General features: G+C 35.3%; 1 protein-coding gene across 1 annotated transcript in view; it reads left to right on the top strand.

Annotated features, from left to right (window-relative positions):
- Positions 1-980: 980 nt before the first annotated feature.
- Positions 981-18,560, top strand: part of LOC136039840 (midasin-like) — a gene marked incomplete in the record, with an annotated part of 305,680 nt that continues 288,100 nt past the window's right edge. Inside the window, 1 exon segment of the mRNA XM_065723761.1 lies at positions 981-1,129. Within this exon segment, the coding sequence (XP_065579833.1) occupies positions 1,091-1,129 (39 nt within the window).

Consider the following 18,560-nt stretch of genomic DNA (forward strand, 5'->3'; position numbering starts at 1 on the left):
GAGTGTTTTTGACCCTGGATTAATTACTGAGTTTCATTCTTGTAACCTATTCCCTTTCCAAGATAATGAAAATTAGCTAAACTAGAATTTTACATATTTTTTGCTTTGGATTCATTACTGGAAGTTCTATTTTCCTGACTTAACCCATTTCTAAGATAGCAAACAGTAGCCAAACTAGAGTTTGACCTGAAAATTTATCCATGGCCCTATAGGGTAAGGCTGAAATGTAAAGAGTTCTGACAAAGATGCAACACATCTTGAAGTATCTAGTAAGAATAGTAATTGGATTAACAATGCTTTATAACCACTAGGGTCTTGCTTCATCAAGGTTTTATCTCTGAAGCCAAATTACCAAGCTAAGGTCAAGTCTAGGGCATCAAAGGGATGAAACAAAGATTTCCAAGTATCTACATAAGTTTTCAAAAGCATATTCAAACTCTTGACTTCCTGTATTAAGGCCTATGTGAATCAAATTGCAGGATATAACCCAACATTTATCCAAATAGCCCTAATACGAAAAAAAAACAAAATTAAACCTTACTTTTGCGTGGCTAGAATTCTATTTGTCAGCTTATAATTCTTATTTTATATAGACTTATTTATAGCCTACGAATTCTTCTTTTCGAAATCTACGCCTGAAAAGATCAACCAACAATTATGAATGGTAGAACCCTACGGTTAAAAACAATGACAGTTCTGGTTAAATTAGAGTTCAACCAGTCAATTGTTTCACGCAAAATCACTTTTCATGACAACCTGGTTTGTCACTGTTTCACGCAAAAACAGCGGTTGAGCTCAACCACACCGAGTGGTTGAGCTCAAACAGTCTCTTTGGTTGACGCGAAAAAAGGCCTTTAGAAAGTGCAAGCCCACGGACAAGTAATCCTGAGCGTTTCAGGTGGTAATTCGAGTAGCCTCTGATGTCACGTGCGTCTCATAAAACGGTTGGATTAGTCAGATAAGTAATCGGACAAGTAAAAGAACGCTAGGTAAATTTTCGATTGCACAATTTTAAAGATCGCCATCATACATTTAAGTAACAAGCGTTTAAGAAACCACATGGTATTGCCGGTTTGAAATAGAAAAAAGCATGGAGAAGCTGTTGAAAGACTTTCAAACCAAGTTTAGGGTAGGTGAACTTCTGGTACTTCCAATCTGCTGTTAATAGGGAATCTTTATACCAATCCTAATTTCAATAAGCCTATTTCTACTGATTTCCGTAGCTTTTACTCCATGTTCAATATGCTTATCATGATTGATTTTTTTAATTTTACAATTTGAAATTCAGTAGGCAATTGCAATTATGGATCTGTCTTTGATAATTGTTGAATCCTAGCCTATAAATCAATCATTTGCAGAATATGACTAACTCACTAAGCAACTAACAAACTCACACAGTTCACTAAGCTGCAAATATAAAGTTTTTCTTCATATTTGAACTTTAAGTATTGAGTAAACCTTGGAATTAATAGACTATTCAGATAGCGTGTTCCAAACTATCCAGTTTCAAATCCTTTCTAACCTTAACCAGGCTAAAAACATAGGACATAGGCTATTATATATTTCCAATGCATCTATTGATTCTCAATTTTGTTACCATCAATACAATTTATATGTAAATAAGTTACATTGACAGTAATACAGTTATGTAAGCCATATCTAAAATAAGTGAAAAGGGTATCATCTTTGAGGATCTATAAAGACCTCAAAATTAAGTTTATAATAGGCTAGAAACAAATGTCACAATTGAATTTATGGTAAAATACTGATTCCAGAGGTAAGTTTGCAGTAAAACTGGTGCAAACAGTATTACTGGCTTCCATATAAAGTGAATAGGCTATACCACTTGATGCCTTTTTTAATGCTCTTTACAAATATAATAATTGCTTCTACTGCAAATTCAGATTTAAGCACTTTTTGACCTCTTAAAAATGACCTATATATGGGGTCATTACAAATCTGTAATAATTTAGAAACAAATTTGGGCTATTTATTTGCATATCAGGGGGTGGGGGTAAAGTATAGCATATATTAAATACGTAAACTAACCATTGCTGGTTTTTTTTTGTGCTGTTGCACTGGTGATCTCTTTTCTCATCAGATTCAATGTGCACAAACACATAAAAAAAAAACACAGCAATGGTTAGTTTACATATTTAATATATGCTATGCTTTACTCCCACCCCCCTGATGTGCAAATATATAGCCCAAATTTGTTTCTAAACTATTACAGATTTGTAATGACCCCATATATAGGTCATTTTTAAGAGGTCAAAAAGTGCTTTAAGAGGCCAAAAACTACGTAAATCTGAATGAAAGGTAAATCTACTGCACTTCTTGCAGTAGAAGTGATTATTATATTTGTAAAGAGCATAAAAAAGGCATTGATTGGTATATTTACTTTATATGAAAGCTGGTAATAGTGTTTGTACCAGTTTTACTTAGTTTGCTTCTTAGCAATCTTAATATTCTGTTAATATAAAGGTCTAGGTTACCATATAGACTATTGTCTATTAGCCTACTCCTGTAAAGAAAGCTGTTGAAGGTCAAACATGAGACAGTATTATGGATTTTCTCAGTGTGTAGTAAAGTCATACAGATGACTTGTTTCTCTGAATAGTAAGAAAATAACAAAAAATCAATAATTTAACTCAACTAGGCTACTTTTTAAGACAGTAAAGCCACTGACCTAGACTTTTACAATTAGGAGGACAGAACTTCCATAAATACATTCAGGGCCTAAATAATGTCATGGGAAGGTATTTTCAAGCCCCTATCTCTACTCCTTTCTTGTTTCTCATGCTTAGAAAATTACTTAAAAGACCTAGGCCTATCTTAACTTTAGAAAAAACATGTGTTTTTGCTTAATTGGGTTTAAGTCTACTTTTCTTTGACTATGTTTTGAAAGCACAATTCCATTGATTTAAGTAGGTTTTCAAGCTACAATAGGATTTTTTTTCCAAATTAAAGTCTCATTTTTCAAATTGATTAAACCCATTTGGCAAAGACATAAGGCTCAAAACACTTTCTTTGGACATCAAACATGTTTTATATCTCTTTCAGAGTTTTACTTATATGTTACAGAGTTATTTGAAGGTCAAACCCTTTGGAGAGGGAAAAGGAGATGCAAATACTCCAAAAGACCTTCTTGATGAAAACTTTAGGGTTTGGATCCATTCCTGGAACTTTCATTTGTCTAATTCAACTACTTATTGTAAAGCCAGTCACCTAGAATTTTACAGTAGCTTGAATAGATTTGTAGCCAAAAAATGTGTTTTGCAATAATTTTAGTTGGAGTCTGCTTTTCTTGGACTCTAATTTTTAGAAAAAGCAATTCTAATGATCATTTTTTTTTTCAAATTTCAGCCACAGTGTTATAAATTCTGCAAAACATTATAAACCAGGATTTAGCAAAGTTATGAGGATCAGACCAATTTTATCAGGCCTTCTGTTTACTGTTGATCTGTTTCTAAAGGTTTTGTTTTATAACATATTGTTTACCCAAGTTCATTAAAAGTCAGTGCCCAATGGAGAGGGAATGGTAGAGTAAGATACTTCAAAAGTTCTTCCAAGGGCACAGTTTAGGTTTTACAGAATTTCTAGAAATCTTATTTGGTACTTGTGTATTATTCAGAACATACTCAATAAGTGAAGTTAGGTTCTATCATGAAACAAACTACAATGCAGGTACATTTTAATTAAAAATTATATGTATAGAGGTGGTTAAGTTAAGTTAGTATTTGATATAATGCACCCCAACCCAATAATGTGCAAATATATAGCCTAAACTTTTGATAAAGCTAATAAAATAAACCGAAATATGATGAAAATATAATACTTTATTAGGAAAATTGTAAAATTACAACGTACCCAGAATGCAGAAATGCCTATAAGAATTGTGTTAAAAAGAGGTCTTCCTTCTGCCTTTACTGCCACCCACCACATGTACTCTACACTTTATTCTATCACTAAGCATAGCAATCTAAATTGAGTTCTGTCTTTGTTGCTATCAAACTGTATTTTCACATTGTAGTTTGTTTCACAAAAGAACCTAACTTCACTTATTGAGTGTGTTCTGAATAATACACAAGTACCTCTTATTCACCTAAGTCAACCACTTTCCAAGATAACAAGGTCTTCCTTATCTTGAGTTTGCCAAAAATTGTATTGAAGATAAGTATACATACCTGTATAAAATTTTGGGGGAAAATATCCTTTCCCCCCTAATTTTAGTTTAATTATACTTTGCTATGACTCAAAGTTCTGAAAGGACCATTCCCATGATTGATTAGGATATTAAGATATATTGGGAACAGTCATATATGAAGAATATTTATAACTTTGTGAAAGTTGATGATTGCCAGCCTCCATAATACACTTCACAGCTTGTTTCATAATCTATGGGAAGGGTAAGCTGCCAGAGGGCATGTCTGCTGTTTGAACTTGAAGTGTCTTAGAATACACAATTCCTCTTTTCATTTCAGTGATTAAGTGGCTATGATATAATATGTAATGCAAAAAGTGGTTGAGGAACCTGTGTATATGGGTTTAAATATAAAGAAGTTGATTTGACCTTTAAGAATCAAGGGCATGAAGTTGTTAGTTTAGAGTTGAGACATTCAAGTTTTTTCCAGAACGTTTGTTTTATTGCTATTTACTGTAGTCCTTAAAAGAGTGTTGATAGTTCTTTAAAAAATGAGAGCCTGCTCAGTTACTTTACTTACCTTTCCCCAGTTTCATCAAAATTGTGGTTGTTGGTGACTTTATTGCTCTAGGTATTGATTGATTATCACATGGTAAGTATGTTCTGATATGGTTTTTGGGCAAAGACTAATTCAAATGCTGGATAATAGTTTCTTTATCAACATGTTATTGAGCCTACTAGGTTCTGGATTGGATCAAATCTATCTATTTTGGACCTAAGCACACATCTGACCTAGATAGACTGGAATTGGTCTGCTGGGAAATCCAGCAGCTAATGTGCAACCTAATTCCTTGCTGGTAGCTCCTTTACTGCAAAATGAGTCACAGTTTGATTATTCATACATTGTAATGTAATAGTGTAGTAGTAGTACAGATTGCAATCCATAATGTAGTTTTAGAGGGCTGTGAAAAGTTTTCTTTGAGGCAGTATTGTAGATGGTGGTAAAAACATAAGAGCCTACCAAAATCTGTCCTGGATGAAATATTCATAAAAAATAGACTTTGGTGACATTGTTTGTTGGTTAAGGATGATAAATCCTGATGTGCTTATAAGAGAGCAAGAAATGTTGCAACAATCTCTCTGGAGTCATACACAGAATTAGTAGAGTCATCTATTATTGATTATCTGCAAAACTGTCCAAAGCGGTACTGGGAGTATGTAAATAGGGCCTTTAATGATAAATTACCATCATCTACAATCTTCAGTGATCTAGTCATTGGTGAATCTGTTCATGATGATAGGAGAAAGGCAACTATTTTTAATGAAACTATTTCACCATTTTTTGTAAAATCAGCTGCTCATGGGGAACCTAATTCCACGCTGATGGCTCCTTTACTGCAAAAGGAGTTGTAGTTTAATGATTTAGATGTATTATCTGAATATGTTAATAAGATTATACAGGATCTTTCTGTTGATAAAGCCCCTGATATTGACAGTGTTTCAAATATTATTGTGTGTGAATTGACTTCTTCCTTAGCCAGTCCTTTTGCTTCTCTTTTTAACCTTTGTTTAGATTATGGTAAATGCCCTGTTGCATGAGAAAAGGCAGTGATAAAACCTCTTCATAAGGGTGGACTTAGGTCAGATTTCAGTAACTATTGTCCTATTTCAAATATTTCAATTTTTTCTAGCATTATGGAAAAAGTAATTGTTGATCAGGTCCAAATTTATTTTGAAAATAAATAGCCTGCAGCATATAGCACAACATGGTTTTAGGCAAGGGTAACAGCAGAAAATTTTCAGGGGAGGGGGGCAGATGCCAAAATAGCAGTGGTGGTTTGGTGACAGGGGATTTTCAGGATGTTTTTTTATAGGAATAAGTTTATTTTTATATACACTAAAAAAACTAAAAACAGAACAATAAAATTGCATTTGAAATGAAACAAAATGCTGTAAATTTTCAATGACAAGGATTCCTGGCAAAGGGATCAATTTATTTAGTCAATAATATATTTAATTATTATGCATTTAATCTTAGAAGAAAATCAAATTCGAACCAAAATTACTGAAAGATTTATTACTTCCATTGATTACAACAGAGGTAGACTTGTCCTTATGCAATTTCAGGTGTCCTAGAATAGTTTACCGAAGGAGTTGAGATACTCAAAAATCATCCTGCCTGCATAGGTACCATGTTTTGATTTTATAACAGCCATCTATGTACCTCTGTCATAACAGGACAATTCTCTCCCTTGAACTAAAATCCCTCGCATATCCCACACATTAAAAAAAGGAAAAATAGAACAGCAAAAGAAAAACAAAATTTAAATTTAACTATCCAGCTGTTAAATCGACCCTCTTTCTTTTATTGTCCTATTCAACAAAATAAAATAAATAGGTTAAAAAAAATCATCACAATAGAATCTTATCTAATAGTTTGTGATATAAAACTGGAAGCCAAAGGGACTTGGCCCAATGTTCGCTAAAACTGAAAATGGAAATCTCCTGACAATTGCTGCATAAGCAGTATTGGCTTTTTATGCTGATTCTAACTATATAAAATTCTTTCAGTTTATTGTTACCCACCCAAAACCAAAAATCTGAGAAAAATTTGCCTGATCTTTGAAAAAGGGGAAACACCCCCTAAAAAGCATGCAATCCTATTGAAAAATTTTTTTCCCTGTGGTGATTGTACCAAACCGAAGGTCCAAGATAATTGGGAGGAAGCCTATTGAAACGTGAATTTAAAGTTCTTTTTTAAGTAGCCATATAGATTGGGGCAAGCGAACATCTTGTTTTTTGCCATTTTAGGACACTAAACTACAACTCACCTCAAAGATGATGAATTTGCATTCAATATAAAATTCTGAGAAGCTAATTGATTTAAAAGTATCAATAACTATATTTCAGTCCTCCCAGTTGCAAAAGAAAGAATGACCACTATGGCAGTACTGGAGTCATCCAAGTTGATTCACTTTATTTGGGATGAAATTTGGCTACTTTTGGTGACCTGTAATTGCTTATCAGCTACAATGTAGAGAGGATTGAATCATTGTTTAGGGGAGTAGGGTAGGTTCCTAAAAAACACATTTGAATGGACAAACTGCTTGCTCTTTATCATGCTTCAGAAAAATGTTGAAAGAGGGAGGGGCAAGTAGTAATTAATTAAAATGTTTCTCAATTTTCTCGTATAAATATTTGAATTGCCTGCTCACCCCTGCTTTTGAAAATCTTTTTGCTTTTAATAGAAACCGTCATGGTCATAATACAAGAAAAGCTGATAGCTTAACTCATGAGTTTAGGAGCATTCAAGGCATTTCTCCGATTTACTTGCTGTTAATTTTTTTCTGTAAATTTTTTTTCTGTCTTCTTCTTGTCTTTTTCCTCTTTCTCTTTTTTTCCTTTCTTCCTTCATCAGTTGAGTTTCTTTTGTATTGAGTAGCGTGATATGAACGTGGTTTTAATTAGCTGAGGGTGATAGCCTCGCTTGCCCTTACAAGCTTATTGCATTTCTTGGCAGGTGAATGGGGAATAGTGTTTGTTTTCTTTTCTTAATAAATGTATATCTCATATATCTATACAGCTAAAAGGTTACATTCCCATATCTAAAAGCACAGAGGTGGAAAAGGCAAAACAGGTCGTCATCAACTTGTATTTATCTATAAGAAAATGCTATTACAAAGGTTGTGACAGCTTCAGTTATGAAGAAGATCAAAAGTCTCACAGAATTTCCATCCATACCAACAACTATACCATAACCATAACATACCATAAACAACATACCATAACATACCATAACAACACTCCTTCTCATCCAACCGAAATTCTTTAGTAGTAAAATTAACAAGGATTTTTTACCAAATTGCTATTCGTCCCCAGTTTTTTAAGTATATTCAAATTTTATCCAAAATTGAAATCACAGATTTAAGTGTAGGACAGTACTAATCAACATAAAATTATTGATTTACACATTTTAAAAGCAACTAACCAGGGATTTAAGGGACCAGTACATCAAATTATATCTTGCTTAGGGCTGGGTATGATTTGGAAAACAATTAAAAATTAAGTAAAAAAAGGAGCTTTACAACTAAAATCAAGGAACGGATTTGAAACCTATTTGAACAGATTATACTTTATGTGAAGGGATCCATCTCCTCATTAGCTCCTTACTCTTTACTGTGAAGTTTGGCTTTTGTCCAGTCTGTTTAAGAACATTTGTAATTAAAAAAAAAACAGATTTTTCAAAGCATTAAAAAACTTTTGTTTAATGAGCAAGGTGTTGAGAAGGGGGCAGTCCCCCTTATATACAGAGTAATTTCAATTTGTTTTAAGTTTTAAACTTGCTCCTTATTTGAGTTCAAAACAATTTCTATTTGTTCAACTACATTTCATGAAACTGTAAAGTTTTATGAATACAATACTTTTGGTACCGGTAACGTAGAAAAAACGAGCAATATTCCAATGATCTTTGTTTGGATTTTGATGGGTAATCAAACAGTTCATGGTAATGAAATGTAAGCAAGGAGTAACCTGGCTCAATAGTAACTAAAACATGAAAAAACGGAATTTTGATACCAATAGATGTATCAAAAGATTGATTTATTATGATAATTCCAAATATATAAGTTTTAGTAAGTTTAGTCTTACCCATCAAAAGCTACGAGCCTAAGAAAATTTGTCTGATTTTCGAAAAAAAAAGGGAAAGACCATCTAGAAGCTATACAATTTTAATGAAAATCACACCAGTATATCAACAAACCCCACTGTAGAGGTTTCAAGCTCATATTTGCAAAAATGTGAAATTCTGTTATTTTTGCTAGAAAAAAAAACATGGATGTATGTTTATTTGTTTTTTTTTCCCAGGGGTGATTGTATCGACCCAGTTGGCCTAGAAAGTCAGGAGAAGGCTTATTCTAACGGAAATGAAAAGTTCTATTGCCCTTTTTAAGTGACCAAAAAATTGGAGGGCAACTTGGCCCCCTCCCATGCCACTTTTCCCAGAATAGTCTGATAAAAATTTTGAGATAGCTGTTTTGTTCAGCATAGTTGAAAGGCTTAATAAATATATCTTTGGAGGGAAAACAGCCCCCTACAGCCCCTGGGGAAACGTTTTTAATTTATAAAGTGTGTCCACTGTTTAAATGCATTTGTTATTGGGATGTATGCATACATTTTTGGGTGGGGAGGGGAAGATGAATTTTCTGCTGGGAGTATTTTGCATTTCTATGGAGAGGGAAGTTTCCAGGGGGTGAATTTTTCAGGGAAATTCTTACACTGGGGGAATTCACCAGAATTCCTATACAAGATTTCTTTATTTGTCTTGCTTTCTCTTTACCGGTTCAATTTTACACGTGGAGATGTCAAAGGTAATTGTCCTGGGTAAATTTCCGCCAGGATTGAATTGTCCAGAGGATATTTCTGTGGGGAGGGGGATTTTTTCGTAGAGGTGGAGCAAGATATGTTGGTATTATTTAAAGAATGATCAGAAATTAAGTAAAAAACAAACATGTTTTTTCATCTGAAAGTAAGAAGAAAAATTAAAACTTAAAACGAAATTATTACGTATATGAAGGGGGTTGCCCCTTCCTCAACACCTTGCTCTTTATGCTAAAGTTTGAATTTTGTCCCAGTTCTTTAAAAACGACTCGTGAAACACAAGGGTCGTTTCATTAGAACAACAAGTAACCTTTTTGTCAAAGTGCCAGAAACCTGTTGCGTGAAGAACGAGGTGTTGGGAGGAGGCAACCCCTCTCATATTCGTAATAATTTTTATTTGTTGTAAGTTTTAGTACTAATCCCTACTTTTTGTTAAAATAAAACTTGTTGTTTTATTTAATGAAGCTTAGAGACAAATATTTTTCTAAAGGAGATGGAAAAAGGATGTCAATTAAGGAAACAGTATATAAAAATTAAAACAAATTGGACGGATATTTTTTTAACAATATTCGCAGTTTTGAACTTAGTTATCAAACACTAAAATATTTAATGCCTTTAGACTCAGTGTTTGTAAAAAGTAACACATTATCAAAGTATTTTGTTCAAAGTAAAACATTAAAACTAAGATTGGGAAAAATCAAATAAAAGTTTCGAATTCAATGTTTTTAATTTAATTTCAAATACTAAAAAACAATATATTTGACACCTTTATACTTTATAATTGTAAAAAAGAAAATCTTTTTCAAAGTGACAACTAGATAAATAAAATTACTCTTCGAAAAAAAGATAATAAAACACAAAAAACGTATCTGTTCACGGGGAAAATACATAGATTCCTAGAATTCCATTCAGGGGAAACATTTCTGATCATAGTGCCTTCATATATCAGCTCGTGGGTGCTCTTTCAATGCAAGCAAAAGTTGACACCATATTTGTACCGAAATTGCCCCTTATTAATTTGCTTCCCTTATGTTTTCAATAATTATACGAACTTTAGGTGTGTACTGATAACTGCACTAATTACTACTAAACAAGTCCATATTTAGGATCACCATAAAAACCTGATTTGTTATTTATTTATCATTCATTGCTATGACGAATTTGATTTTTTTTTTGTTACTTCAACCAAATCATATAGAAAAATTGTTTGTGGAAAACGGGAAAGGGGTCACTCAGTCATTAAGTAGAACTGATATTTTCATTATTATGGGTCATCATCTATTGGCAGGTAGCCTACAATGGGGCAATACACATTTTGTATATGGTTTTTCGCTATTTTGCTCTCTTTCCTTTGGTTTCCTAATAATTACTTTATAGTCCAAAATTTCCAGAGAGGGGGCTAGGGCCCCTCCTGCCCCCCTGTCGGTGCCCAAGGTTTTAGAAAACATTGGTCTTGTAATACTCAGTTAATGGAAGTAATCAATGATTTTCAAATGATGGCTGAAATAGGTCAAATGTTTGATTGTGTTTACGTTGATTCTTATAAGGTAATTAGCAAAGTTCCAGAACTCACTGCTGGTAAAATTCACTGCTGATAAAATGCCAAAATTATGGGATTGGATTGAGAACTCTGGCTTTGATTACAGATTTCCTAACAGATAGGTCACAGAATGTTATGGTTGGTGAGGTCTAATCTAACCAGTGTAGTATAGTGTTTTGACTAGAGTTCCTCAGCGTAGTTGCTTGGGACCACTTTTGTTTTTTATACTTATAAATGGTTTGCCATGGGTAATTCAACATAGCAAAATTTAATTTTCTGCTGATGATGTAAGGTTTTATAGGGGCATGTCCATGCATGCAAAAAATGGGGTAGAATGGTAGCAATGCTACTTGGCAGTTTTCATGGCCTAGTGAAATTTCCCAGCAGACATAGTCAGAAAATCCTAGTGCTTCCACTATTCCTAAAATTTTGGGGATTTCTTCACAAAATTTTTATGTTTCCACAAAAAAGTTGGTTCTCTCAAATCACCTTTTGCCCAATGTTGCCACCCCTTGTGGTTTATCGCTAGTGACTATCCACCCCAAAGTGACTATCAATTTCACTTTGCTTGAGATAATTTTTTCACTACTTTCCAAAACTTTTGTCTCAGTTATTTTCTAAAGATCAAAAACTAGACAGAGACTGTTGAAATGTAGACCTTCCTTCCTATGTTAGTAAAAGCACAATGCTCATAATATTGTACCATGTCATCAAAGATTCTCTTTTGAGTCTTGGTAAAGAACTTTATCTGAATGCGTTTATGTTCAGTGTAATTCTGAACGTCAGTGCAAAGAGGGTTATTTTTTGACAGATGGATTGTGGGTTTTAATGTCGTTTTCGTTCGCCATTCTGTCTAATTGTCGAAGGTCTAAAAATATAAGGGAGTTAGAATGAAAAATAATTCTAAAATGAAAATGGTATACTTTACAAGACCATTCTAAAATCAAAGCATAACTTAGGATGGTACCTATGTAGAGAGGGTAGGGGGAATCTCACGGTAAATTTGGAGGTATTTTCCTAACTGAGCTGTGAATTAGGTGAACATTCCACTCAATGCTTTTTTTAAGCTCATTCCAAATATGATAGTCATTTTACTCGGAAACTAAATGACCCCTTAAGATGATGCCCTTTTATCTTATTTTGGGCTATAGAAAGGGGTTAACGTTAAAATATTGATTCATCATGATCCAATTGCAAAAAGAATTTACAAATCTTTTATGCATATTTACTTTTAGTTATTAGTGTCACTCTTGTTCAAACCTTTGCACCCATAAATTGAACAAACTGTGACAAAATCAAAAACGAGAAAAGCTCATGGGAAATATATAATTTGAGCTATATATTTGAGTATTAGGGGGAAAGAGTGGGTTGGGTTGGTTAAGAATTATGTAGCTACAATTAAAATGTGCAACTATTATTATCCTTCATATTATTAAGTAAGAATAATTTTCTTAAAATGCTTCCTTCTCAACAGCCCTAATTCTAGGCTTCTACCAAGGTGTTGGTCTAAGATATGTAATTTAAGCTGCTTCAAAAGAATTCAGAGCTGAAAATATCTCCTTGGAAGGTGTTTTCAAGCTCCTATTTCTACTCCCTCTGAACCGTCCTTTCTAAGGATTAGGAAACTGCATAAAGACAAGTTTATAGCCTACTTGTTTTAATCTTGGGAAGAAATAATTTTTTATGTAATTTTAGTTTGAGTTTGTTTTATCTTACTCTAGGTTTTGGACATAAAATGTTAATGTTAAATATATAATAAGTGAACACGTGAAGATTAAAGGAATTGGTCTTTCTGCCAGGATTCCTCACCATTTAAACTTCTGTTGAATTTTGCTTTATTTGGTTCATAAAAATAAGTACTTTCCTTTTTTTTTCTTGAGAATTTAATTTTTCATACCACCTTTTTATCTTCAAATGTATTCCCCTTCCTTTCTCCTCACCATTGCTATTCTAATGTCTTCCCTTGTAATTTTTTGGTGGGTGTCTATACTTGATTGAGTGGTTCAACTGCAGTTTAAGATCATTCTATGATCTAGGAAAATCTCTACTTTTTTCCTTGAGAATTTTATTTTTCATACAACCTTTATTTTCAAATGTATTCCCCTCCCTCTCCCATCACCATGGCTGTTCTGGTGCCTTCCCCATGTAATTATTTGGTGGGCGTCAATACTTGTTTGAGTGGTTCAAGTGCAGTTTAGGATCATTGTATGATATAGGAAAATCTTTTTTCCCTTTAGAATTATATTTTTCATATAACCTTTTATCTTCAAATTTATTTCCCTCCCTCTCCCATCACCATTGCTATTCTGGTGCCTTCTCCCTATAATTATTTGATGGGCGTCCATGCTTGTGTGGTTCAACTGTAGTTTGGGATCATTCTATGATTAGGAAACTAGTTAAGTAGGTGAATGAAATTTTATGGAATGCATATCCTATTCAATATAGGGCATTGGTAATTTGTTTAAATATTTTGGCCTACCTCCACAACTTCCATTCCTGGAACAATTATTAACCCTGTATGAAGGCTAATCCCAATATAGAAACAATAGAATTGAAAAAAAAATTGTCATAAAATTAAAGTTATCATTCAAACTCGTTCTAAATACAATCTTATTACCGTTAAATATTGCCTCCCTCCTATGCCCTTTTCTAATGAGACAAAAATTAGCTATAGACAATATTCAAAATCAGGGAATAGGTGATTAAAACAGAAGTGACCCCAAAAACAGGATTCATAAACTGTTGTGTATTAAAGCCAAAAGTTAAAATCTCGGTTATTAGTACCAGATTGTTTTCTTGTGTAGTTTTATATTATTATGGACTTGCTTCTCACGGACTGTTGGTCTTTATTTTATGTTCTGCTGCCTGATATCTGTGTTTGAAATTTGATCAAACAGTTTGTAGTAATCAGCGTTCGGACTCGCCTATAAATTCCAATAAATTCCTATATTCTAATGCACTCCTATAAAATGCCTATGTTTTGGCTAATATCCTATTATTCCTGTATTTTCGGCTTAAGAGCACAAATAACATTGCTCATGATTTGCAATTTTCACTTCTCTTTAAGTAAGCCAAGATGTGCTTTTCTTTTTGCTTTTGACTCTGTTGTAGACTGTGCTGTCTTTCGGTGTAGATTGATAATTAATTACAAATGTTGAGCTGTTTGAACTTAACTAATGTTTTGTATTGGGCTTAGTAAGCTGCTTCTGCCTGGGCTATGCTGTTGTTTTGACTTGGTAGCCTATGTTTTGTTTTTATGGAACTTGGTATTAACCAAGTGACGTATAGTAATCGCAAATTCTGTCGGTCTGTCGGTCTGGTTTTGCTACTTTAGGCACTTCCAGGTAAGCTAGGACGATAAAATTTGGCAGGCGTATCAGGGATCGGACCACATTAAATTAGAAATAGTCGTTTTCCTGATTTGACCATCTGGGGGGGGGGAGTAGGGGGCCGTTAATTTGGAAAAATTGAAGTATTTTTAACTTACGAACGGTTGATCGGATCTTAATGAAATTTGATGTTTGGAAGGATATCGTGTCTCAGAGCTGTTATTTTAAATCCCGACCGGATCTGGTGACGTTGGGAGGGGGAAACCTACAATCTTGGAAAACACTTAGAGTGGAGGGATCGGGATGAAACTTGGTGGGGAAAATAAGCACAAGTCCTAGATACATGATCGACATAATTGGAACGGATCCGCTCTCTTTGGGGTAGTTGGGGGGGGGGGGGGTAATTCTGAAAAATTAGAAAAAATGAGGTATTTTTAACTTATGAACGGGTGATCGGATCTCAGTGAAATTTGATATTTAGAAGGATATCGTGTCTCAGAGCTTGTATTTTAAATCCCGACCGGATCTGGTGGCATTGGGGGGGGGAGTTGGGAGGGGGAAACCTAAAATCTTGGAAAACACATGGAGCATGGAGTGGAGGGATCGGGATGAAACTTGGTGGTGAAAATAAGCACAAGTCCTAGATACATGATTGACATAACCGGAACGGATCCGCTCTCTTTAGGGTAGTTGGGGGGGGGGGGTTAATTCTGAAAAATTAGAAAAAATGAGGTATTTTTAACTTACGAACGGCTGATTGGATCTCAATGAAAATTTGACATTTAGAAGGATATCGTGTCTCAAAGCTCTTATCTTAAATCCCGACCGGATCTGGTGACATTGGGGGGAGTTTGGGGCGGGGGAACCTAAAATCATGGAAACGCTTAGATTGGAGGGATCGGGATGAAACTTGTTGGGAAAAATAAGCAGAAGTCTTAGATACGTGTTTAAATAATTGGAAAGGATCTGCTCTATTGGGGGGGGGGGGTTAATTCTGAAAAATTGAAAAAAATGACGTATTTTTAACTTACGAAGGAGTGATCAGATCTTCATGAATGTTCATATTTAGAAGGACCTCATAACTCAGACCTCTTATTTTAAATCTCAACCGGATCCAGCGTTATTGGGGGGTAGTTGGGGGGGAGTCTTAGAAAATACTTGAGGCGGAGAGATCAGGATGAAACTGAATGGGAAGAATAAAAACCTGTCTAAGGTGCGTGACTGACATAACCGGACAGGATCTGCTCTCTTTTGTGGAGTTTGGGGGGGGGGGGTAATTTTGAAAATTGAGGTATTTGTAACTTACGAAAGGGTGACCAAATCTTAATGAAATTTGATATTTAGAAGGATCTTGTGCTTTAAAGCTGTAATTTTAAATTCCTACCAGATCCTGTAACATTGGAGGGAGTTGGAGGGGGAAACCGGAATTCTAGGAAAACGTGAAAATTGGTGCATTTTTATCTTACGAATAGGTAATCGGATCTTAATGAAATTTGATATTTAGAAGGAATTCTTGTCTCAGAGCTCTTATTTCAAATCCCGACCAAATCTTTTGACATTGGGGGGAGTTGGAGGGGGAAATCTTGGAAAACACTTTGAGTGGAGGAATCGGGATGAAGCTTGGTGGATAGAATAAGCAAATGTCCTTGATACATGATTGACGTAACCGTACTGGATTCACGTACTGGATTCGCTCTCTTTGGGGGAGTTGGGGAGAGGAGTTCAGTGATTTGGCGAGTTTGGTGCTTCTGGGCGTACCAGGACGATGAAAATTGGTAGGCGTGTCCGGGAGCTGCACAAATTCACTTGATAAAGTCGTTTTCCCAGATTTGATCGTCTGGGGGGCTAAAGGGAAAGGAAAAATTAGAAAAAATGAGGTATTTATAACTTACGAGTGGGTGATCAGATCTGAATGAATTTTGATATTTAGAAGGGCATCATGACTCAGAGCTCTTATTTTAAATCCTGACCGGCATTAAGCCTCTGATTTTCCTTTTAAATCAATCTATTGATTCTTAGAATTGTGTTAGAGCTCATACCATATGAGCTCTTGGCTCTTAGCTCCTCTTGCCTCGTTACAAGTGCCATATGAGCTCTTAGCTCTTGTTTGTCATGTTGGGCCTGTCCGAAATGAGCAAAGATCAGTATACAGGCTGGCAGTATCTGCTTAATGAGACTGGAGTTTTTGCGACTTATGCGTTTCCTGCCTGAGCGCTACATATGGATGTAGTTAAGCAGTAACTGTGCTGCTTAACTACTTCCACTATAGTTTCAACTGAATGGACAATCTCGAGTTGATGAAACAACCAAGGATAAACTGTTAGTTGGTACAAACATGTTTTGTGAGCGTGATGCCGCTTGTAAAGCTGAGTTAATATGGGCACTTCAGACAGTACAGAGTTCCGTGTCTGCTAACTCTTCAGACCATATTGTCACAACCTTCCATGCAATGTTCCCCGGTAAGATCTCTGACGACATGCCCCTATGTGCGAAGAAACTCATGTATCTGATCACCGATCGCTGCATCCTTACCGTAGGCAAATGCTTGTGAAGGACATTCAGTCATATCATGTACTAGAATATGACGAGACAACCAACAACGCTGGTATGAAAGAGTTACAGATACGTGTTTGATATTGGTCCTCGTATGGAAACGAAATCCAGAGCAGACTTTTATGCACAAGTTTTGCCACGTGACAAGTGATGATCTGTGTAGGAAGATTGTCAGCCATTGAACAGAATCAGCTGCCACTTGAAAAACTGATCACGCTTGGAAGTGATGGACCAAATGTCAACAAAAGTGTTTGGAACAATTTCAATGCCAAAAAAAAGAAAGTGACGGGAAAGGGATGTTGAATATTGGTACTTGAAACATCCAGATAATCCATAACACTTTCTTGAAAGGTCTCGAGGTGTTTGGTGAAGAAAGTTCCGACTTTGTTATTCTTGTGCATTCATTTTTTGACGGCTGGCCTTCACGTTGTGAAGACTATTGAAAGTGCCAAAAGAAAGTAAGAGTGCCAGAGAATCCTTTGACATAGCATGTCCTAAGCCGCTGGCTAACGATCGGACGTGCCCTTGCTAGAATCATGCAGTAGTTGCCGACAATCTTAGAGTACTTCCTGAACTTCATGCCGAGCGAGAAAAAACTGAAGAAACTTCTGTCCACTCCCAAATTTCTAAAGATTGTGGCTTATATCAGAAGTGCCGCGATGAAGGCCCAACTCGAGTTTGTTCTAGCCTCAGCAGAACTGTTCATAAGTTTCACCCAACTGTTCCAGAAAGAAGAGCCTTTCGTTCATGTTCTAAACTCAGAGATCAAAATACTAGTTGTGACGCTTTGCAGACTGGTCTTTACTCCAGATTTCATGACCAAGATTGAAAATTTCTCACCAGAAATGTTGAACCTTGCTGAAAAATTTTCAGAAAAGCCCATAGTTTCAGAAAGTGTGGAACGAGTTTTCCGTGAGAAAGCAACACTGAAAGACAAAGCCATTTTCTATGTCAATGTGCGAAAATATTTTATTGCGGGCATTCGCCATATTTTGAACAAATGTCTCTGGAAAAGGATGGAAAAGGAGGATTGGAGCCATTACTTTTGACTGGTGAGTGAGCGCGGGGACAGCAAGTACCCGAAACTTAACAAGCTTATCAAAGCGATGCTGACGTTATCGCCTGGCATTGCAGATGTTGAGCGTGGGTTCTCGCGTTCTGGTAGGATTCTCGGTGAAGACCAGGTATTAATGTCTGAATGCGTTCTGGATAAGAGACTCATGGTATATGACACGTTGAGACTTTATGGAGGAAAACCAGAACGATTTGTTATTACAAAAGAACTGTTGAATCTTGCACATTCTGCACGGTCTCGGTATCAACAATATCTGCATGAAAAGAAAAAAAGAAGAGCTATCCGAGAAGGAGAAAGGAGCTTTGAAGACGACAGCAAAGTGGAAGTTGCAGGAGGTCCACGACAAAAAGAAAGAAATAGAAGACCTGGAAAGCGAAAAGAAAAACTTAAAGCATCAGAGCAAAGAGAAAAGAGAACAGTAGCAGATACTCTACTTTAAGAAGTGACCGATAGAATGAAGAAGGCTGCCGGGTCCAAGAGTTCCATAGACATTGCCTTAGCTGTTTCTTTGCTCGAAGGAGCTGTGAAGTCCAGAACAAGTGA

Source organism: Artemia franciscana, chromosome 2 (genome assembly GCF_032884065.1).
Source record: "Artemia franciscana chromosome 2, ASM3288406v1, whole genome shotgun sequence".
Classification (NCBI taxonomy): Eukaryota; Metazoa; Arthropoda; class Branchiopoda; order Anostraca; family Artemiidae; genus Artemia; species Artemia franciscana.